Source organism: Salmo trutta, chromosome 23, assembly GCF_901001165.1.
Source record: "Salmo trutta chromosome 23, fSalTru1.1, whole genome shotgun sequence".
NCBI lineage: Eukaryota > Metazoa > Chordata > Actinopteri > Salmoniformes > Salmonidae > Salmo > Salmo trutta.
In genome coordinates, this window is record NC_042979.1 from 46,642,645 (window position 1) to 46,667,644 (window position 25,000).

The 25,000-nt window shown below is 43.0% G+C and overlaps 1 protein-coding gene across 1 annotated transcript in view; it reads left to right on the forward strand.

The window, feature by feature from the left end:
* LOC115160159 (transcription factor 4-like) overlaps positions 1–25,000 on the forward strand; it is a 163,372-nt gene that overhangs the window by 67,516 nt on the left and 70,856 nt on the right. The window contains exons 5-6 of the mRNA XM_029710530.1: positions 4,325–4,380; positions 10,477–10,579. Of these exons, the coding sequence (XP_029566390.1) occupies positions 4,325–4,380; positions 10,477–10,579 (159 nt within the window). The remainder of the gene's footprint in view (positions 1–4,324; positions 4,381–10,476; positions 10,580–25,000) is intronic.

Here is a 25,000-nt window from a genome sequence, read left to right on the forward strand (position 1 = left end):
GTGGTCTACTGCTATGCCAGACTGTTTTCGTTTCTGTCCCTTCCAGTAACATGGCCACCAAATGCCCTGCTATGTCTCTGTGGAATACAGTAGCCCTGTGATCAACATAGCCTAGTTAGTTAATGCAGACCAGGGGTTTTAAATAAACAGCAACTTTCTGTCTGTGGGATTGATATGAAACATATGTCTTTGTTTATTCCTAATGCCAACAAAACATGGTAGTCTAAAAACTCACCCTGTACGCTCTGGATCTCTACGGGAAATAACGGCTCAAATTGTTTTTGATCAATTGAAGCGGGTGAGGTTGAATCATAGAGTTAGACACACGTAATGAGAGACAGACAGACAAACAGACAGACAGACAGACAGACAGACAGACAGACAGACAGACAGACAGACAGACAGACAGACAGACAGAACAGAAAGACAGACAGACAGACAGACAGACAGACAGACAGACAGACAGACAGACAGACAGACAGACAGACAGACAGACAGAACAGAACAGACAGACAGACAGACAGAACAGAACAGAAAACAGACGGACGGACGGACGGACGGACGGACGGACGGACGGACGGACGGACGGACGGACGGACGGACGGACGGACGGACAGACAGACAGACAGGCAGGCAGGCAGGCAGGCAGGCAGGCAGACAGACAGACCCTGGGGTTATAGATTTATATTACTCTCTACTCCCTGGCACGACTCCACCGGAACGCAGGTGCTGCTGATGGAGGTGGTGTGTGTGCGTGTGCGTGCGTGCGTGTGTGTGTGTGCGCATCTTGAAAGGTGTGAGAGAGAGGAAGTTTTCCATGTGGGCAGTGGCTGATAAGAGGTGTGATTCAGGTAATAAATTACACAGGATGTTGGCTAAGAGGATGAGATGAGTTAGACCAGGGAAGGGCAACTCAGTCGGGGTCTCAACAATGATGACAGTTAGAACAGTACAATACACCAGGTGTCATTTAGAATGATGACAGTACGATACACCAGGTGTCATTTAGAATGATGACAGTACAATACACCAGGTGTCATTTAGAATGATGACAGTACGATACACCAGGTGTCATTTAGAGTGATGACAGTACAATACACCAGGTGTCATTTAGAATGATGACAGTACAATACACCAGGTGTCATTTAGAATGATGACAGTTAGAACAGTACAATACACCAGGTGTCATTTAGAATGATGACAGTTAGAACAGTACAATACACCAGGTGTCATTTAGAATGATGACAGTACAATACACCAGGTGTCATTTAGAATGATGACAGTACAATACACCAGGTGTCATTTAGAATGATGACAGTTAGAACAGTACAATACACCAGGTGTCATTTAGAATGATGACAGTACAATACACCAGGTGTCATTTGGAATGTGGTTGGGCATCAGCAGTTTGTCTCTTGTTATTTCATGTCAGTTAACATGTATTATGTTGGTGAATTAGCCATCTGTCTAAACGTGTAGTAATCATGGTCTTATTACTGATGTGGGTATAGATGTGGGTATAGATGTGGGTATAGATGTGGGTATAGATGTGGGTATAGATGTGGGTATGGATGTGGGTATAGATGTGAGTATGGATGTGGGTATAGATGTGAGTATGGATTTGGGTATAGATGTGGTTATAGATGTGGGTATAGATGTGAGTATGGATTTGGGTATAGATGTGGTTATAGATGTGGGTATAGATGTGAGTATGGATGTGGGTATAGTACAGATGTGGGTATAAATGTGGGTATGGATGTGGGTATGGATGTGGGTATAGATGTGGGTATAGATGTGGGTATAGATGTGGGTATAGATGTGGGTATGGATGTAGGTATGGATTTGGGTATGGATTTGGGTATAGATGTGGGTACGGATGTGGGTATAGATGTGGGTATGGATTTGGGTATAGATGTGGGTATAGATGTGGGTATAGATGTGGGTATGGATGTGGGTATAGATGTGGGTATAGATATGGGTATGGATGTGGATGTGGGTATGGATTTGGGTATATATGTGGGTATTGATGTGGGTATAGATGTGGGTATGGATGTGGGTATAGATGTGGGTATAGATATGGGTATGGATGTGGATGTGGGTATGGATTTGGGTATATATGTGGGTATTGATGTGGGTATAGATGTGGGTATGGATGTGGGTATAGATGTGGGTATAGATATGGGTATGGATGTGGATGTGGGTATGGATTTGGGTATATATGTGGGTATTGATGTGGGTATAGATGTGGGTATGGATGTGGGTATAGATGTGGGTATAGATGTGGGTATGGATGTGGGTATAGATGTGGGTATAGATATGGGTATGGATGTGGATGTGGGTATGGATTTGGGTATATATGTGGGTATTGATGTGGGTATAGATGTGGGTATGCAGACCGGTTAGCCACTGCTTGCCCTCATGATGAGTTCAGATGTTTTGTCAAGTTGCCCATCCTTGGCCTAGACGGTGGAGGGTTGAGACTGGATCCTCCAGAAACTGACAGACAGGCAGGCAGGAAGACAGACAGAGACACAGACAAGTGTAACAGACAGGCAGACATATAGACAGGCAGGAAGACAGACAGAGAGACAGACAAGTGTAACAGACAGGCAGACAGATAGATAGACAGGTAGGAAGACAGACAGAGAGACAGACAAGTGTAACAGACAGGCAGACAGACAGATAGACAGGCAGGCAGACAGACAGACGTGTAACTAACAGACAGTTTTGTTGTATTTCATTCTTCTGTGATGTGTATAATTTGTAATATTGGAATGCTAAAAGCACATAACTGTGTGTTTGAGGTGTATACTTTTGTACTGCTGGGTGCTGAAGCGCATAGCGCGTAAAATTCGTCTCTCCTTGGTTGCAACACTCCCTGCGAGTTCCAAACTGCCTCTGGAAGCAACGTCAGCACAAGACCTGTTCATCGGGAGCTTCATGAAATGGGTTTACACGGGCCGAGCAGCCTCACACAAGCCTAAGATCACCATGCGCAATGCCAAGCGTTGGCTGGAGTGGTGTAAAGCTCACCGCCATTGGACTCTGAAGCAGTGGAAACGTGTTCTCTGGAGTGATGAATCACGCTTCACCATCTGGCAGTCCGACGGACGAATCTGGGTTTGGCGGATGCCAGGAGAACGCTACCTGCCCGAATGCATAGTTCCAACTGTAATGTTTCAGGCTTTCCCATTAGTTCCATTGAAGGGAAATCTTAACGCTACAGCATACGATAATATTCGAGACGATTCTATACTTCCAACCTTGTGGAAGCATAGAATGCCCTTGTTTCAGCATGACAATGCCACCGTGCACAAAGCGAGGTCCATACAGAAATGGTTTGTCGAGATCTGTGTTGAAGAACTTGACTGGCCTGCACAGAGCCCTGACCTCAACCCCATCGATCACCTTTGGGATGAATTGGAACGCCGAATGCCAACCAGGCCTAATCGCCCAACATCGGTGCCCGACCTCACTAATGCTCTTGTGGCTGAATGGAAGCAAGTCCCCGCAGCAATGTTCCAACATCTAGTGGAAAGCCTTCCCAGAAGAGTGGAGGCTGTTATAGCAGCAAAGTGGGGACCAACTCCATATTAATGTCCATGATTTTGGAATGAGATGTTGGACGAGCAGGTGTCCACATACTTTTGGTCATGTAGTGTACATGTTGATGATAATGTGTTGATGATAATGTGTTGATGATAATGTGTTGTTGATGGTGATTATGTGTTGTTGATGATAATGTGTTGATGATGATAATGTGTTGTTGATGATAATGTGTTGATGATGATAACGTGTTGTTGATGATGATGATAATGTGTTGATGATGATAATGTGTTGATGATGATGATAATGTGTTGATGATGATGATAATGTGTTGATGATGATGATAATAATGTGTTGATGATGATGATAATGTGACGGTGATGATAATGTGTTGTCGATGATGATAATGTGTTAATGATGATGATGATGATGATGTGTTGTTGATGGTGATAATGTGTTGTTGATGATAGTGTGTTGATGATGATAATGTGTTGTTGATGGTGATAATGTGTCAATGATGATAATGTGTTGTTGATGATGATAATGTGTTGTCGATGATGATAATGTGTTGTTGATGGTGATAATAATGTGTTGATGATGATAATGTCAGGTTATGAAAGTGATGAAAATGCCAGATAATCCATATGTAGTTACTGGATTAGATTGAAATGATAAAACAATGATCAAATATATTGACATGTATTTAATATCGACTAAGTGTCATGGTTTGTTGTGTTGCTGGTAGTTGATGTGCTGTCTCTTTACTTTCCTCCTGTAGGTATGGAGGACAGAGCCAGTGCAGGATCTTGGGGAAGTAGAAGTGCCCCTTCAAAGGTGAGGAATCAGCTGTGCTTAAAAACTGTAGTAGATATCTTTTTTTACATCTATTCTACAATACATTACAATACAATACATTACAATACCACACAATACAATACAACACAATATAATGCATTACAACACAATACAATACAACACAACACAATAAAATACAATACATTACAACGCAACGCAATACAACACAAGTAGAGGTCGACCGATTAATCGGAATGGCCGATTAATTAGAGCCGATTTCAAGTTTTTGGTATTTTTGGAAACCAATTTGGCCGATTTTTTTTTTTCCATTTATTTTGTATTTTTGTACACCTTTATTTAACCTTTATTTAACCTTTATTTAACTAGGCAAGTCAGTTAAGAACACATTCTTATTTTCAATGACGGCCTAGGAACGGTGGGTTAACTGCCTTGTTCAGGGGCAGAACGACAGATTTTTCCCTTGTCAGCTCGGGGATTCAGTCTTGCAACCTTACGGTTAACTAGTCCAACGCTCTAACCACCTGCTTTACATTGCACTCCACGAGGAGCCTGCCTGTTACGCGAATGCAGTAAGAAGCCAAGTTAAGTTGCTAGCTAGCATTAAACTTATCTTATAAAAAACAATCAATCAATCAATCACAATCACTAGTTAACTACACATGGTTGATGATATTACTAGTTTATCTAGCCTGTCCTGCATTGCATATAATCGATGTGGTGCGCATTCGCGAAAAAGGACTGTCGTTGCTCCAACGTGTACCTAACCATAAACATCAATGCCTTTCTTAAAATCAATAGACAGAAATATATATTTTTAAACCTGCATATTTAGCTAAAAGAAATCCAGGGTAGCAGGCAATATTAACCAGGTGACATTGTGTCACTTCTCTTGCGTTCATTGCACGCAGAGTCAGGGTAAATGCAACAGTTTGGGCCGCCTGGCTCGTTGCGAACTAATTTGCCAGAATTTTATGTAATTATGACATAACATTGAAGGTTGTGCAATGTAACAGGAATATTTAGACTTAGGGATGCCACCCGTTAGATAAAATACGGAACGGTTCCGTATTTCACTGAAAGAATAAACGTTTTGTTTTCGAGATGATAGTTTCCGGATTCTACCATATTAATGACCTAAGGCTCGTATTTCTGTGTGTTTATTATATTATAATTAAGTCTATGATTTGATATTTGATAGAGCAGTCTGACTGAGCGGTGGTAGGCACCAGCAGGCTCGTAAGCATTCATTCAAACAGCACTTTCGTGCATTTTGCTAGCAGCTCTTCGCAATGCTTCAAGCATTGCACTGTTTATGACTTCAAGCCTATCAACTCCCTAGATTAGGCTGGTGTAACCGATGTGAAATGGCTAGCTAGTTAGCGGGGTGCGCGCTAATAGCGTTTCAAACGTCACTCGCTCTGAGACTAGGAGTAATTGTTCCCCTTGCTCTGCATGGGTAACGCTGCTTCAAGGGTGGCTGTTGTCGATGTGTTCCTGGTTCGAGCCCAGGTAGGAGCGAGGAGAGGGACGGAAGCTATACTGTTACACTGGCAATACTAAAGTGCCTATAAGAACATCCAATAGTCAAAGGTATATGAAATACAAATCGTATAGAGAGAAATAGTCCTATAATTCCTATAATAACTACAACCTAAAGCTTCTTACCTGGGAATATTGAAGACTCATGTTAAAAGGAACCACCAGCTTTCATATGTTCTCATGTTCTGAGCAAGGAACTTAAACGTTAGCTTTCTTACATGGCACATATTGCACTTTTACTTTCTTCTCCAACACTTTGTTTTTGCATTATGTAAACCAAATTGAACATGTTTCATTATTTATTTGAGGCTAAATTGATTTTATTGATGTATTATATTAAGTTAAAATAAGTGTTCATTCAGTATTGTTGTAATTGTCATTATTACAAATAAATAAATAAAAATCGGCCGATTAATTGGTAGCGGCCTCTTTTGGTCCTCCAATAATCGGTATCGGTATCGGCGTTGAAAAATCATAATCGGTCGACCTCTAAACACAATACAATACATTACAACACAATACAATACAACACAACACAATACAATACATTACAACAAAACACAATACAATACATTACAACACAATACATTACATTACAACACAACACAACACAATACAATACAATACATTACAACACAACACAATACAATACAATACATTACAACACAATACATTACAACACAATACAATACAATACAATACAATACATTACAACACAACACAATACAATACAACACAATACAATACATTACAACACAACACAATACAATACATTACAACACAACACAACACAATACAATACAACACAATACAATACATTACAACACAACACAATACAATACATTACAACACAACACAATACAATACAACACAATACAATACATTACAACACAACACATTACAACACAACACAATACAATACAGTACATTACAACACAACACAGTACAACACAATACAACACAATGCAGAGAAAAACAAGTGCAATGCATTATAGCCTATGTACAACAAAGGTCTGTACTGTCTACGTGAAGTGATTTGAGGTAAGGATGTTTAATAGCTTATGTGTCATCAGAGTGAGCTGTGTGAAGGAGACACCAAGGACACACTAGGCCCTGTTTCTCCTATAGGCTGCTTTGTATTTTCTGTAGGCCATTATGTATAGATGGAACACTGTGTAGGCCACTAACCCGGTACATTATGTATAGATGGAACACTGTGTAGGCCATAATGTACAGATGGAACACTGTGTAGGCCATTATGTAGAGATGGAACACTGTGTAAGCCATTATGTAGAGATGGAACACTGTGTAGGCCATTATGTATAGATGGAACACTGTGTAAGCCATTATGTAGAGATGGAACACTGTGTAGGCCATTATGTATAGATGGAACACTGTGTAAGCCATTATGTGTAGATGGAACACTGTGTAAGTCACTAACCCATTATATTATGTAGAGATGGAGCACTGTGTAAGCCATTAACCCGGTACATTATGTAGAGATGGAACACTGTGTAAGCCACTAACCCATTATATTATGTAGAGATGGAACACTGTGTAAGTCACTAACCCATTATATTATGTAGAGATGGAACACTGTGTAAGCCACTAACCCATTATATTATGTACATTGCTTAACATACTTGAATGGGCCTCTACATTTCACAGGCAGTATGCTACAGAGACGGTTAGCATATGGTAGGCTTGAGCGGTATTCAGGTTGTCATACCTTCGACCTTGTGCAATACCTGGATATTCAGTAATACTTGCACTGAACATTGGGGGGGGGGGCGCTATTTTCAAAACCCACTGAGCCTTTGTAATCCAAAGGTTAGCAATGCTAACAAGTACATGTAAATTCCCATAGAAAATGCTAACTAAATGCTAACCTGCGCATTGCAAACATGTTATATTATCTGACTACACTATTTTCAGGACAGACATCCTAGCTCATAAAGTTAAACAAGGAACTCAAAAATACTACTCACAGTTTGCTGCATAAAACAAATATTAGTCAGCAAGGCTCTTGATCCAGGAGGGGATTCTCTGCTGTTACCGTCAAGTGAAGCTTTATTTTGAAAGAAGCTAACCACTTAGCTAGATAGCTAACTTATCTCCTAACATATTGCACAAGTTGACTGCAGTTATTTACTTAAAAAGTATCTACAAATATTCAAATGTGTTAAAAAAAAACATCAAAGGAATAGTTTCAACAGTATTGACGGTATTGAAAAACCATCCCATTGGTTATTTCCAAAAACCTGGTACACCATTGGAGACTGCTGAGGGGTGCAGCGGTCTAAGGCACTGCATCTCAATACAAGAGGCGTCACTACAGACCCCCTCGTTTGAATCCAGGCTGTATCACAACCGGCCGTGATTGGGAGTCCCATAAGGGCGGCGTAAAATTGGCCCAGCGTCGTCCAGGTTTGGCTGGTGTAGGCCGTCATTGTAAATAAGAATTTATTCTTAACTGACTCGCCTAGTTTAAATAAAAGGTAAAACATTTGTTTTTATTAGACTAATAATAATCATGGTTGGAATGGAGCGAATGGAATGGCGTCAAACACATAGAAACCATCTGTTTTAATGTTGTTGATATCTGTTACAGGCGTCGTAGCGAATAGACCAAGGCACAGCGTGTTGAGCGCTCATTCTTAATTTATTATAGGAGAACACTTAAACAGAACAATAACAACGACCAACAGTTCTGTAAGGTAAAACAACTAATACGGAAAACAACCACCCACAAAACCCAAAGGAAAACAGGCTGCCTAAGTATGGCTTCCAATCAGAGACAACGAAAGACACCTGCCTCTGATTGGAAACCATACTCGGCCACACATGGAAAATGAAACGTAGAAAGAGAAAACTAGAACCAATTCCCCTAGAAACAAACCAAACCCTTTTCACTGGTCAGGACGTGACAATATCTTTCCACTTATTCTGCTCAAGCCATTACCACGTGCCCGTCCTCCCCAATTAAGGTGCCACCAACCTCCTGTGTGGTATACGGTATATATGGTATACCATCCAAGCCTAGTATTGTCAGGCATAGATGTTGTAAATGTACTTTCTCATAACTAGTTTGGCCTCAGAAAATACCTTACCCTCCTCCCAGTCTAGAGGACTTGGACAGTTATACAAATAACTAGGTTAGTATTTTTTTTTACATGGCACATATTGCACTTTTACTTTCTTCTCCAACACTTTGTTTTTGCATTATTTAAACCAAATTGAACATGTTTCATTATTTATTTGAGACTAAATAGATTTTATTTATGTATTATATTAAGTTAAAGGGTTCATTGTTCATTCATTATTGTTGTAATTGTCATTATTACAAATATATATAAAAATCGGCCGATTAATCAGTATCGGCTTTTTTTGGTCTTCCAATAATTGGTATCGGCGTTGAAAAATCATATTCGGGCGACCTCTAGTTGTTTCTCAAACTAGACACTCTAATGTACTTGTCCTCTTGCTCAGTTTTGCACCGGGGCCTCCCACTCCTCTTTCTATTCTGGTTAGAGACAGTTTGCGCTGTTCTGTGAAGGGAGTAGTACACAGCGTTGTACGAGATCTTCAGTTTCTTGGCAATTTCTCGCATGGAACAGCCTTCATTTCTCAGAACAAGAATAGACTGATGAGTTTCAGAAGAAAGTGCTTTGTTTCTGGACATTTTGAGCCTGTAATCGAACCCACAAATGCTGATGCTCCAGATACTCAATAGTCTAAAGAAAGCCAGATTTATTGCTTCTTTAATCAGGACAACGGTTTTCAGCTGTGCTAACACAATTGCAAAAGGGTTTTCTAATGATCAATTAGCCTTTTAAAATTATAAAATTGGATTAGCTAACGCAACGTGCCATTGGAACACAGGAGTGATGGTTGCTGATAATGGGCCTCTGTACGCCTATGTAGATATTCCATTAAAAATCAGCAATTTCCAGCTACAATAGTCATTTACAAAATTAACAATGTCTACACTGTATTTCTGATCAATTTGATGTTATTTTAATGGACACAAAAAGGAGCTTTTCTTTCAAAAACAAGGACATTTCTAAGTGACCCCAAACTGTTGAACGGTAGTGTATATACATTCTCATCCCATTGTAGATGACTTGAACAGTTATAAAGAAAAGCTAGGTAGTGGCTTCCCTTTACGGCGGCTTCTAACAGTTAGCAAAAAATAACACTTTTTCTTTCTGTGGTCAGTTAACTTTAATAAATGCAGAAGGTTACAATCAATTACAATCAGAAGATTTAGCCTATCTGAGTTGGGTGTTTATCTATCAAATGTTTGTTATCAAACATTTTTACATTTACATTTTAGTCATTTAGCAGCTGCTCTTATCCAGAGCGACTTGCAGTAGTGAATACATTTCCTTAAAAAAAAAACACAACCCTGGCGTTGCAAACACCATGCTCAACTGAGCCACACAAACCATGTTACTTACTGTCATTATGTCCTAACACAGTCAGTACTGTTCCAACGTCAGTCTCTTGTCAGTCTGTACCATGTCATTGTATCACCTCAGGGAAAAAAAAAAAAAAACGGTCTCTGTGTTGCAGAGTTATGCTGACGGCTCCCAGTACGCTCACATGACTAGCCGGGACATGGGCTCACACTCGCACGACAACATCTCTCCTCCGTACGTCAACTCCAGACTAACAGGTAAGAAAGAGCCTCTCAATCTGTTGTGATTTCACCTGCGTGGTACCACAGCCTGCTCACTTGTGGGAAGAAACAGTCAACACACGTTACAGCTGTTACAGTGGCGAAAAGGAATGAAAGTGGAAAGCACTTGCCATTCAACAACCCAAAAGGACTGTGAGAAGTTATGACACGGGTGTTTTTCTAATTGTCATCTATCCAGTCTTGTTTCAAGCGTAAGAAATTACCGAGATCTGTCTTGTAAACCAACTTTACCCGTGTTCGTAGAAAGACATTACGATTCTTGCAGTTTTTCTCTCACCCTATCTTTTCCTGTAAGTGCCTCACACGGTCAGTCCATGCCTGGGGCATTAGCTAAACAGCTAACACACTGTAAAGGGGGCAATAGCTAAACAGCTAACACATTGTAAAGGGGGCATTAGCTAAACAGCTAACACACTGTAAAGGGGGCAATAGCTAAACAGCTAACACATTGTAAAGGAGGCAATAGCTAAACAGCTAACACATTGTAAAGGAGGCATAAGCTAAACAGCTAACACACTGTAAAGGAGGCATAAGCTAAACAGCTAACACATTGTAAAGGAGGCATTAGCTAAACAGCTAACACACTGTAAAGGAGGCATTAGCTAAATGTACAGCAGTCAACACATTGTAAACATCAGGTCACATAGCATGTAATTTCTCAGCCCCTATCTTTTCCCTGACATTGGCATCTGACTGGTGATGCTGAGGAGTATTTATGTCTGTAATAAAGCTCTTTAGTGGGGAAAAACAAATTCTGATTGGCTGGGCCTGGCTCCCAGTTGGTGGGCCTATGCCCTCCCAAGGCCCACCCATGGCTGAGCCCCTGCCCAGTCATGTGAAATCCATAGATTAGGGCCTAATGAATTTATTTCAATTGATTGATTCTCTTATATGATCTGTAACTCAGTAAAATCTTAGAATTTGTTGCATGTTGCATTTATATTTTTGTTCAGTGCATTTCCTCGCCGTCAAGGTGTGTGTGTGTGTGTGTGAGCGTGTGTGTGTGTGTGTGTGTGTCTATGTGCGTGTGCGTGTGCGTGTGCGTGTGTGTGTGTGTGTGTGTCAATGTGTGTGTGCGTGTGCGTGTGTGTGCGTGTGCGTGTGTGTGTGTGTGTGTGTGTGTGTGCGTGTGTGTGTGTGTGTGTGTGTGTGTGTGTGTGTGTGTGTGTGTGTGTGTGTGTGGGTGTTTTTCCCGACCTGATCCAAGATGTCTTTTCTTTAAATGATTCATGATTCAGTGGCACCGCCACCACTGTAGAGGTCGAATCAAATCTAATTTTAGTTGTTACATGTTTTGTAAAGAACAGACTAACAGTGAAATGATTACTGACGCGTCCTTTTCCAACAATGCAGTTAAAGATAAAGAAATAAAGAAACAATATTCATACAAGTAATAAATACACAGTGAATAATGAGTAATAACATGGTTATATACAAGGACTACCAGTACCGAGTTAATGTGCAGGAGTACGAGGTCATCGAGGTAGCTATGTACATATACTGTAGGTAGGGGTAAAGGATAGATAATAGACAGTAACAGCAGTATACTGTAGGTAGGGGTAAAGGATAGATAATAGACAGTAACAGCAGTATACTGTAGGTAGGGGTAAAGGATAGATAATAGACAGTAACAGCAGTATACTGTAGGTAGGGGTAAGGGATAGATAATAGACAGTAACAGCAGTATACTGTAGGTAGGGGTAAAGGATAGATAATAGACAGTAACAGCAGTATACTGTAGGTAGGGGTAAAGGATAGATAATAGACAGTAACAGCAGTATACTGTAGGTAGGGGTAAAGGATAGATAATAGACAGTAACAGCAGTATACTGTAGGTAGGGGTAAAGGATAGATAATAGACAGTAGCAGCAGTATACTGTAGGTAGGGGTAAAGGATAGATAATAGACAGTAACAGCAGTATACTGTAGGTAGGGGTAAAGGATAGATAATAGACAGTAACAGCAGTATACTGTAGGTAGGGGTAAAGGATAGATAATAGACAGTAACAGCAGTATACTGTAGGTAGGGGTAAAGGATAGATAATAGACAGTAACAGCAGTATACTGTAGGTAGGGGTAAAGGATAGATAATAGACAGTAACAGCAGTATGCTGTAGGTAGGGGTAAAGGATAGATAATAGACAGTAACAGCAGTATACTGTAGGTAGGGGTAAAGGATAGATAATAGACAGTAACAGCAGTATACTGTAGGTAGGGGTAAAGGATAGATAATAGACAGTAACAGCAGTATACTGTAGGTAGGGGTAAAGGATAGATAATAGACAGTAACAGCAGTATACTGTAGGTAGGGGTAAAGGATAGATAATAGACAGTAACAGCAGTATACTGTAGGTAGGGGTAAAGGATAGATAATAGACAGTAACAGCAGTATACTGTAGGTAGGGGTAAAGGATAGATAATAGGCAGTAACAGCAGTATACTGTAGGTAGGGGTAAAGGATAGATAATAGACAGTAACAGCAGTATACTGTAGGTAGGGGTAAAGGATAGATAATAGACAGTAGCAGCAGTGTACTGTAGGTAGGGGTAAAGGATAGATAATAGACAGTAACAGCAGCGTATGTGGCGAGTGGGAAACTAGGAGATTTGGTGCACTGACACAAATTGTCCTCACGCCTCTGAAGACTCTAGCCACTTCCATGCCAGTCGGAAGAACTTAGATGTTTTATCTCTGAACACTTAAAGGCTGGTTTCTCCACTGACTGTTGGATAAGGGGAACCATGGGGTGTTAACAACACTCGTAGAGACTAGAGATCCTGACTGCCAATGTGTCTAGCCTGAGACATGCTATTAAGTCATCCTGATACTCACACAACACCATTGTTACAGCCTCAGTCTCAGTCTCCCTCCCTTTTCTCAGTCTCACTCCCCTTTCTCAGTCTCCCTCCCTTTCTCAGTCTCCCTCCCTTTTCTCAGTCCCCCTCCCTTTTCTCAGTCTCCCTCCCTTTTCTCAGTCCCCCTCCCTTTTCTCAGTCTCTCTCTCTTTTCTCAGTCTCCCTCCCTTTTCTCAGTCTCCCTCCCTTTTCTCAGTCTCCCAAAGTACACAAACGGTACAATAAACAAAACACACGGGTCAAACACATACCCGGCGCAAGCCAGCCTGACGCGAACCACACGTAACAAACAAACAATTCCACACACAGACATGGGGGAAACAGAGGGTAATATACATTTAGTCTGATGAGGGAATGTGAACCAGGTGTGCGGGAAAACAAGACAAAACAAATGGAAAATGAAAGGTGGAGCGGCGATGGCTAGAAGACCGGTGACGTCGACCGCCCGAACGCCACCCGAACAAGGAGAGGGACCGACTTCGGCGGAAGTTGTGACAGTATTGTTCTGTGTGTTTGTAGAGTAGTGAAAGAAGTGGGTAATGTTCTGTGTGTTTATAGAGTAGTGAAAGAAGTGGGTAATGTTCTGTGTGTTTATAGAGTAGTGAAAGAAGTGGGTAATTGTTCTGTGTGTTTATAGAGTAGTGAAAGAAGTGGGTAATTGTTCTGTGTGTTTGTAGAGTAGTGAAAGAAGTGGGTAATGTTCTGTGTGTTTATAGAGTAGTGAAAGAAGTGGGTAATGTTCTGTGTGTTTATAGAGTAGTGAAAGAAGTGGGTAATGTTCTGTGTGTTTGTAGAGTAGTGAAAGAAGTGGGTAATGTTCTGTGTGTTTATAGAGTAGTGAAAGAAGTGGGTAATTGTTCTGTGTGTTTGTAGAGTAGTGAAAGAAGTGGGTAATGTTCTGTGTGTTTATATGTAAGGGCAGGTGAGTGAGTGGGAGTCGGTGTAAAAAATCTCTTGAAAAGCAGGTGTTGAAGAGTCAGGGAATAATAGTCTCTTAAGGTGCAGGTGATTGTGCAATAGACCACAGACCATCAGATGTTCTGGGTAGGGCTGCGGTGGACGGTTGTTCTGATTTTCATTCTGACTGCGGTTATTTTTTCTCTCCCCATAAGCCACTTGGCCCTTCTTCTCCGGTCTGCTAATGCAATCAGGTCCTGAAACTCCGAGGAGCGTCAGGATGGGGAGGTTATTAAAATGCATTGTGGTCCTCTGGGTCTGTCTCCACATCGGACATTATGTCTTCAGTTGCCCCAACAAAACGCTGCTTCTCTTCAGCAGAGTTATTTTTGACCGACTGGCCAGAGAGCCTGTGAAATAACAGGCGCTCTGGCCAATAAACTAACGGTCTTGAACGCTGGAATCTCAAAGCTAAAAAAAAAAAGCACACACTCAAATCTATGGAACAAGTCTCAACTTTTCAAAACTCAGTACTGTATTTAAAATGTATGGATTGGTTTACATTTATAAACTAACCAGTCTGCTTTCACTTTCATTATGTCCTATTCCTTTTCTCTGTCTGGGGGCGTCCCTCTCTCTTTCAGTCCAATACCAATTTGCAGCTGCATCTGAAGAGGCAGTCTGGTGTATTAGTAATGGTTATACGCATCAAAACCCTTGAGAAAACAGTAGGATCTCAGCTGACTGACCAGCGGACTCAGTACACAGGTGTTGTGCGGACTGTTCTTCCTAAGACATGTCAGACAAAAAAAACAAACATTAAATTAAGTTTATGTATGATATTCTCACCACTATGTCATGTCACATATCTGAGAATGTTAAGATGATTTTGTCAAATTCAAAGTCATAAACAACATATAAATGTGTTCCTCATTTTTTCTTGCGGCTTATATTTGTCCTCCTCATCACATTAATGTGTAGATCCCTTTTACTGCCTGCTGTTAAAACAAGAAAAAAGACCAGACAAATTAACAGGATTCAAATATTCAACATTAGCTATCACCATTGTGCAAGTTGTACGGATAGCTCATTCCATCTTGCTCGACGTTCCAGGTGCAGTCGCTGGAGGACTGCTCTGCTGTAGCTGCTGTTGTTTAAGCTACTGGGTCACGTGTTGTAGTTCGGCATCTGATTCAGCCTGGTCGAAACTGGATGGTGTTCAGAGATAGATGGGAGGGGTTGAGGGGAGCTGGAGGATTGGACTGGATGGTGGTCAGAGATAGATGGGAGGGGTTGAGTGGAGCTGAAGGATGGGACTGGATGGTGGTCAGAGATAGATGGGAGGGGTTGAGGGGAGCTGAAGGATGGGACTGGATGGTGGTCAGAGATAGATGGGAGGGGTTGAGGGGAGCTGAAGGATGGGACTAAAAACAAACAAAAGATAACTATTGTAAAAGTGGATGGTAACTTTACAGGTAAAGTTGGTGGGGCTAGCTAAGTGAAAGAATGTGTAAAAATTTCATTTTTATTTCCCATGGAAAGTCAGTAGATTTGGTCAAAAGTTGTGGTTCAGTAGTTGTGTGGTTCAGTAGTTATGTGGTTCAGTAGTTGTGTGATTCAGTAGTTGTGTGGTTCAGTAGTTGTGTGGTTCAGTAGTTGTGTGGTTCAGTAGTTATGTGGTTCAGTAGTTGTGTGGTTCAGTAGTTGTGTGGTTCAGTAGTTGTGTGGTTCAGTAGTTGTGTGGTTCAGTAGTTGTGTGGTTCAGTAGTTGTGTGGTTCAGTAGTTATGTGGTTCAGTAGTTATGTGGTTCAGTAGTTGTGTGGTTCAGTAGTTGTGTGGTTCAGTAGTTGTGTGGTTCAGTAGTTGTGTGGTTCAGTAGTTGTGTGGTTCAGTAGTTGTGTGGTTCAGTAGTTATGTGGTTCAGTAATTGTGTGGTTCAGTAGTTGTGTGGTTCAGTAGTTGTGTGGTTCAGTAGTTGTGTGGTTCAGTAGTTGTGTGGTTCAGTAGTTGTGTGGTTCAGTAGTTTTGAGGATCTGGTGACCCATGCCAAATCTTTTCCGGTGACACAATAATGCAAAGGTAACAACAGTGATCACTGACAATGATGAGACAGCCTATAGGGAGGAGGTCAGAGACCTGGCAGTGTGGTGCCAGGACAACAATCTCTCCCTCAACAACCCCTCCCTCTCCCTCCCTTCCTGAGGCGGAAAAGGTGTTGTCGTGCCCTCTTCACAAGTGTCTTGGTTGTGTTTGAACCATGATTGTTTGTTGGTGATGTGGACACCAAGGAACTTGAAACTCTCGACCCGCTCCACTACAGCTCCGTCAATGTTAATAGGGGCCTGTTCGGCACTCCTTTTCCTGAACTCAACGATCATCTCCTTTGTCTTGCTCACATTGAGGGAGAGGTTGTTACCTTTGCATTATTGGGCACAGGGACTATGGTGGTCTGCTTGAAACATGTAGGTATTACAGGGAGAGGTTGGAAATATCAGTGAAGCCACTTGCAAGTTGGTCCGCGCAAGCTCTGAGTACACGCCCTGGTAATCCGCCTGGCCCCACGCCCTTGTGAATGTTGACCTGTTTATAGGTCTTGCTCACATCGGCTGTGGAGAGTGTCATCACACAGTCGTCAGGAACAGCTGGTGCTCTCATGCATGCTTCAATGTTGCTTGTCTCAAAGCGAGCATAAAAGGCATTTAGCTCGTCTGGTAGGCTCGTGTCACATATTCCAGTCTGTGCAGCAAAACAGTCCTGTAGCATAGCATCCACGTCATCTGACCACTTCCGTTTTGAGAGAGTCACTGGTACTTCCTGCTTTAGTTTTTGCAGGAATCAAGAGGATGGAATTATGGTCAGATTTGCCAAATGGAGGGCGAGGGAGAGCTTTGTATGCGTCTCTGTGTGTGGAGTAAAGGTGGTCTAGAGGTTGTTTTTTTGGGGGGCCAATAGAACTGATGGTAGTTACTCACTCACCTCCTTTATCTCCGTCTTATCTTCATGCGAATGACGGGGATTCATTAAATAAAACAATCTTCGTCCAGTTCGAGGTGAGTAATCTCTGTTCTGATGTCCAGGAGCTCTTTTCGGTTATAAGAGACGGTAGCAGCAACTTTATGTACAAAGTAAGTTACAAACGTTGCAAAAAACAAACAAAATAATACAGTTGGTTAGGAGCCCGTAAAATGGGGTCTTTGTTTAGACATGTAGCTAGCTAGCTAAACAATTAACCTAATGGTGCTTTCAAGACAACTGGGAACTTGGAAAAATACAAGGTCAAATAATGACGTCAGTGATCTTTAGGTCGGAAAGTCAGGGCTCTAGAAAGAGGCAGAGTTCCCAAGTTGGATGACCGTTCAAATCTATTTTTCCCCAGTCGTAGCTAGTTTTTTTAAGGAATTCCCAGTTGTCTTGAACGCACTTCGAAATATACGTTTCTTATTTCCCAGTTCCGAGTTCCCAGATGTTTTAAAAGAGACATAGTAAACTAGGAAAAACTAAACAACTAGTTTAAATGTTAGCAAGCTAGCTAACATTATGCTATAACAAGCAATGCAAATGGGTTTCTGAGATATTCAGAATATTACGACATATCATACAAGTAACGTTAGCTAGTGAGCCAGCCAGCCAGCTAACGCTAGCTAGCTAGCTAACAATACATTTTAACTTGTACACTTTAACTTGTACACTAAAACGATTTTCTGACAACATTAGAAACGTATAATATCTCAAAATGTAGCTAGCTAGACTCTTACCCTTATACATGGATGGACGCTTCTCCCTTATATCTTTCTTATTTTGAAGATGTAATCCGGAGACAGGTGTTTTATACAACAGTCTTCTGTGTGTTCTCTGTTCGACTCCCTTCGCATAATTGCAATCAAATGCCAGAATTTTCTCCATCTCCTTTGCTACCATACTTTGCTTCTACATTTTTACATTTTAGTCATTTAGTAGACGCTCTTATCCAGAGCGACTTACAATAGTGAATGCATACATTTAATTTCATGCATTTTTTTTTGTACTGGCCCCCCATGGGAATCGAACCCACAACCCTGGCGCTGCAAACACCATGCTCTACCAACTGAGCCACAAGGAAAGCTTCTGCCGGGCATTCCAACTGATTTCAAAACTCTGTCAACTTCTTCCGTGACAATCACACTATTGATCGCCGTCCCCCCCCCCCATCACTGTCATCACAATATCTGGTTCAATGAAAATGTTTTTACCTAAATCAGGGATTTCCGCATTCCCTGATTCATTTTCAGAGTCAGATTGAACACGGCACGATCGTCCTCTAGAAAGTAGTCCATCACAACTTCTTCCCACTGATCTTTGTTGATACGATAGCGCCTGTTAAATTCAGCTCAGCACTTTTGCAGTTCTTCATGATATCTTTCAACAACAACAAAAAAAATCAGCGTTAGAAAGAATTATCCAACAACTCATGGTATAGACAGAATCATGTTACAGACCAATCCAAACTCATCTCTCGGCATGTCCAGCCCATCCATTATCTCAGCCAATCATGGCTAGCGGAAGGTTCCTGTCTTTTTCCGTGGCTAAACCAACTAGGCTCGTAATTTAATATTTATTTACATATTTACTTATTGACAAACAAGTTTGTTATTAAGACACATGAATGTTCACATGTTCCAGAAGGAATTTCTACGCATTTTGATAAAAAATAAATGTTTTTGTTCAAGTGCCTCTCCTGTGAAGTAGTGATGTGCAACATACATCTGGTTTCCTGAAACAAGTCACAGATCTCCAATCTGCATCCGTAGTCTGATATTCTCCAGAATGACAAGTTCTCCCTTTTTTTGAGACATTTCAAACTGATCAGATATATATTTTTTTATCTTTCAGTGGCACATCACTTAGATAGTTTGGAGATTTCTCCCTTAGTTTCCTACATTTTGTCCCAGACGGTGAAAAGTTTTGTCATTCTTAAAAATCAGCTTGTTTAAATGAAGTTGCAGTCATTGTGTTTTTTTCCTGCTTCTATGGACGATAGTTTACCAAAGGCACAGACTACTGACCCCCCCCTACACACACACACACACACACACACACACACACACACACACACTTTTCTCTCTCATTGAAATTTAGGATTAAAAAAAGTCTGTGTTTGAAGCAATAAACGGGAAAAAGGGTTTTGTGAGGCTGAAGAAACATTCTCCCCATCTGCTGGTCACTTTGTTTTGAGGGGAAAGAAAAGCATTTGGCATCACAATGACGCTAACATGGCAAGCGTCACTGATGCTACGTCCTAAACAGTACCCTAATTCCCTACAGAGTGCCCTATGTGCCCTACTATGCAGGGAGTAGGGATCCATTTGGGACGCAACACTGGCCTCCTAAAAAAAAAAAAAAAACATCTCAGCCTCCACCTCAACACTACAACCAACTGAGCAACAGGTCTGAAGGCTGAGAAATATACTCATGAAACATGAAGAGACAGAGAGACACACAGAGGGAGACAAGAGGGAGACAGAGGGAGACAAGAGGGAGACAAGAGAGATGGAGAGATACAGATACAGCAAGAAAGAGAGAGAGAGAGAGAGAGAGTGTGTGTGTGTGTGTGTGTGTGTGTGTGTGTGTGTGTGTGTGTGTGTGTGTGTGTGTGTGTGTGTGTGTGTGTCTCAGTCTCTATAGAAAGAGGCATCTGTGGTAGATGGTGGATATATTGCCTGGTCCTCATATCGCTCTGGGTTCTTCAATTTACTGCTGCTAATGATAACATTAAGGCAGAGAGACAGAGAGGAACCTGGGCCTGCCAGACTCAGTGTGTGTCTGTCTCTCTCTCTCTCTCTCTCTCTCTCTCTCTCTCTCTCTCTCTCTCTCTCTCTCTCTCTCTCTCTCTCTCTCTCTCTCTCTCTCTCTCTCTCTCTCTGTGTGTGTGTCCCATCCATCCCGACAGTGTAATTATGTAAAGGGTGTCTTTTGTGATTCCCACATACATAACTTCCCAGATTACGTTGTCATCCTTTAAATAATCAGCAGGGGGGATTTGTGTCATCTACCTGGCTGGGACAGATTAATCTTACAGGCTGCTACTGCTGTCTCTCCTCTACCCTCCCCTCTCACTTCTACTCCTCTCTCATCTCTCTTCCTCTCTCTTCCTCTCTCTTCCTCTCTCTTCCCCTCTCTTCCCCTCTCTTCCCCTCTCTTCTCCTCTCTTCTCCTCTCCTCTCTTCTCCTCTCTTCTCCTCTCCTCTCCTCTCTTCTCCTCTCTTTTCCTCTCTTCTCCTCTCCTCTCTTCTCTTCTCCTCTCTTCTCTCTTCTCCTCTCTTCTCCTCTCTTCTCTTCTCCTCTCTTCTCCTCTCTTCTCCTCTCTTCTCCTCTCCTCTCTTCTCCTCTCTTCTCTTCTCCTCCCTTCTCCTCTCTTCTCCTCTCCTCTCTTCTCCTCTCTTTCCTCTCTTCTCCTCTCCTCTCCTCTCCTCTCTTCTCCTCTCTTCTCCTCTCCTCTCTTCTCCTCTCTTTTCCTCTCTTCTCCTCTCCTCTCTTCTCTTCTCCTCTCTTCTCCTCTCTTCTCCTCTCTTCTCCTCTCTTCTCTTCTCCTCTCTTCTCCTCTCTTCTCCTCTCTTCTCTTCTCCTCTCTTCTCCTCTCTTCTCCTCTCTTCTCTTCTCCTCTCTTATCCTCTCTTCTCCTCTCTTCTCCTCTCTTCTCCTCTCTTCTCCTCTCTTCTCCTCTCTTCTCTTCTCCTCTCTTCTCCTCTCTTCTCCTCTCTTCTCTTCTCCTCTCTTCTCCTCTCTTCTCCTCTCTTCTCTCCTCTCTTATCCTCTCTTCTCCTCTCTTCTCCTCTCTTCTCTTCTCCTCTCTTCTCTTCTCCTCTCTTCTCCTCTCTTCTCCTCTCTTCTCTTCTCCTCTCTTATCCTCTCTTCTCCTCTCTTCTCCTCTCTTCTCTTCTCCTCTCTTCTCCTCTCCTCCCTTCTCCTCTCTTCTCCCCCTCTGCCAACCCTCAGGCCTAAAGGGAAATTTCCAATGGCTCAGTGTCCCCTAACATCCCACACTTCAACCTAGCCACCACTCCACCGTGAGAGAGAAAGAGAGAGAGAGAGAGAGAGAGAGAGAGAGAGAGAGAGAGATATGTTTCTTCTGGTAATAGGATTAATTCATAGTAATAAGAGTTGAAAGATAAAAGCTCTGGTTGATGAATGGTGTGTGTGTGTGTGTGTGTGTGTGTGTGTGTGTGTGTGTGTGTGTGTGTGTGTGTGTGTGTGTGTGTGTGTGTGTGTTAGTAGTGTTAATCACAGGGCTGGACTCTACATCAGGGTTTCCCCTAGCACCACATAGTTTACTCAAAGAACCAAGTGCAGGACCCCGTTTGGGGAAACCCCCCATCTACATGATAACACTGGTCTATTCCTAGACCCAAACTACCTGTGTCAGGTTAACTCTGGAGGTTGTACTGTCCGAAGATAAGAGTGAGGAATACTAAAACCAAGTCTACTTCAAGACTGCATCTGAATTGGCACCCTATTCTCTATATAGTGCACTACTTTTAACCAGGACCTGCATAGGGGAACTGGTCAAAAAGGAGTGTACTTTATAGGCTGCCATTTAGGATGCAATTTCCAAGACTGAATCAGCCACTGTGTGGAGATGAGGTAGAGGAATAGGTTGGGTGTGCTAGCTAGCCTGAGCAGGTGCAGTAGCCAGCTGACAAAGTACCAGCACCTGTACTGCTGTCACACGCATGGCAAATGAACCACGGAGAAGTTATGAGCTTGTAAGCAAGTTTTCTATCTGTAACTCTAGTTATTCATTGTCTTTGTTTTATCTGATTAATGTTGTATACAGGAAGCAGGTCGTTATTCCTGTTAATTCAGCACAGGATGTTTGTCTGCAGGGTGCAATATTTTTGGGTTTAGTTTTATTATGGAGATTTGTGGGTGGGGGGGGGGGATTAGCTGATAAGGATGACCCAGGTATTATACTATAGTGAGTAAAATGTCCAGCTCAAGGTAAAGTCTAGGTTGATGTTTTATGTCTGACCTGCATTTGTATCAGCATATCATTCATCATGTATAAAATAATGATATATTAATCACACAGAGGGTTAATTAACAGCATATCTCAATCATATCTGTCTTTCTACATAGACCATATTTTCTGTTTATATAAAGCAAAGCTACAGTGTTGGTGTCTACCATTAGGCCAGTCTAGTCTGGTCTAGCCTGGTCTAGGCTGGTCTAGCCTGGTCTAGTCTGGTCTAGTCTGGTCTAGCCTGGTCTAGCCTGGTCTAGGGGAGATGTGTTGGTGTCTACCATTAGGCTGGTCTAGCCTGGTCTAGCCTGGTCTAGTCTGGTCTAGCCTGGACTAGGCTGGTCTAGCCTGGTCTAGTCTGGTCTAGCCTGGTCTAGTCTGGTCTAGCCTGGTCTAGGGGAGATGTGTTGGTGTCTACCATTAGGCTGGTCTAGCCTGGTCTAGCCTGGTCTAGGGGAGATGTGTTGGTGTCTACCATTAGGCTGGTCTAGCCTGGTCTAGTCTGGTCTAGTCTGGTATAGCCTGGTCTAGTCTGGTCTAGTCTGGTCTAGCCTGGTCTAGTCTGGTCTAGCCTGGTCTAGCCTGGTCTAGTCTGGTCTAGCCTGGTCTAGCCTGGTCTAGTCTGGTCTAGGGGAGATGTGTTGGTGTCTACCATTAGGCTGGTCTAGCCTGGTCTAGCCTGGTCTAGCCTGGTCTAGTCTGGTCTAGTCTGGTCTAGGCTGGTCTAGCCTGGTCTAGTCTGGTCTAGCCTGGTCTAGTCTGGTCTAGCCTGGTCTAGGGGAGATGTGTTGGTGTCTACCATTTGGCTGGTCTAGCCTGGTCTAGCCTGGTCTAGTCTGGTCTAGCCTGGTCTAGCCTGGTCTAGTCTGGTCTAGCCTGGTCTAGGCTGGTCTAGTCTGGTCTAGTCTGGTCTAGCCTGGTCTAGCCTGGTCTAGGGGAGATGTGTTGGTGTCTACCATTAGGCTGGTCTAGCCTGGTCTAGTCTGGTCTAGTCTGGTCTACCCTGGTCTAGGGGAGATGTGTTGGTGTCTACCATTAGGCTGGTCTAGCCTGGTCTAGTCTGGTCTAGCCTGGTCTAGCCTGGTCTAGTCTGGTCTAGCCTGGTCTAGCCTGGTCTAGTCTGGTCTAGCCTGGTCTAGCCTGATCTAGCCTGGTCTAGCCTGGTCTAGCCTGGTCTAGTCTGGTCTAGCCTGGTCTAGCCTGGTCTAGTCTGGTCTAGCCTGGTCTAGTCTGGTCTAGCCTGGTCTAGCCTGGTCTAGTCTGGTCTAGCCTGGTCTAGCCTGGTCTAGTCTGGTCTAGTCTGGTCTAGCCTGGTCTAGGGGGTGTGGCCTGGAGGCCCACCATGATGGGAGGGGGGAGTGGCCTAGAGGCCCACCATGATGGGAGGGGGGAGTGGCCTAGAGGCCCACCAATGCCTTCCTTCCTCCTTCCTCTCTTTTCTCTCAACCCCCCCCCCTCCCATCTTCCCTCCACAGTCATCTCTTCCACCTCTCCTCCCCCTCTCCTCCCCCTCCGTCCATCACTTCCATCTAACCTATTTACCAGGTGTTAGCAGTGCGGGTCAGGGTTTGATGGTCTGGGTCTCCTCTCTCCTCTGTCCATCTCACCCGCCCCTCTGTCCCCTGGAGCTCCATGTCCACCTCCATGATCAGGGGCACACTCCATCACAGCTCTCCTCGCCAAACGCCGTCCGCCTCCGGGTGGGGGGGGGGGGGGGGCAGTGCCAAGGTCATGCCCTGGCGCTCCGCTGGCAGTGCCCAGACTACACAAGTAGGGCTGAGGGGGAGCGGAGAAGAGGAGAGGAGGGAGAGAGGAGGAGAGGAGGGTAGAGAGGAGGCACGGTAGGGGGCCACTTCCATCAACTAATGGTGCTGCGTCCCAAATGTCATCCTATAGTGCACTTCTTTCCTCCCAGGTCTGGTGTAAAAATAGTGCACTATAAAGGGAATAAGGTGCCATTTGGGACATTGGCCCTGAACTCACCTCTGTGAGCTGTACTGAGCAGGGGCCTGGCACGGCTCTTCAGGGTCCTACAGCTGCTTTGATCTCACTTTCCCCCCAGAGAGAGAGACAACTAGCCTGTAGTCATCATGCTATTAGACAGAGAGAGGTCAACTAGCCTGTAGTCATCATGCTATTAGACAGAGAGAGAGGTCAACTAGCCTCTAGTCATCATGCTATTAGACAGAGAAAGGTCAACTAGCCTCTAGTCATCATGCTATTAGACAGAGAGAGAGGTCAACTAGCCTCTAGTCATCATGCTATTAGACAGAGAGAGGTCAACTAGCCTCTAGTCATCATGCTATTAGACATAGAGAGAGAGGTCAACTAGCCTCTAGTCATCATGCTATTAGACAGAGAGAGAGGTCAACTAGCCTCTAGTCATCATGCTATTAGACAGAGAGAGAGGTCAACTAGCCTCTAGTCATCATGCTATTAGACAGAGAGAGAGGTCAACTAGCCTCTAGTCATCATGCTATTAGACAGAGAGAGAGATCAACTAGCCTCTAGTCATCATGCTATTAGACAGAGAGAGAGGTCAACTAGCCTCTAGTCATCATGCTATTAGACAGAGAGAGGCCAACTAGCCTCTAGTCATCATGCTATTAGACAGAGAGAGAGGTCAACTAGCCTCTAGTCATCATGCT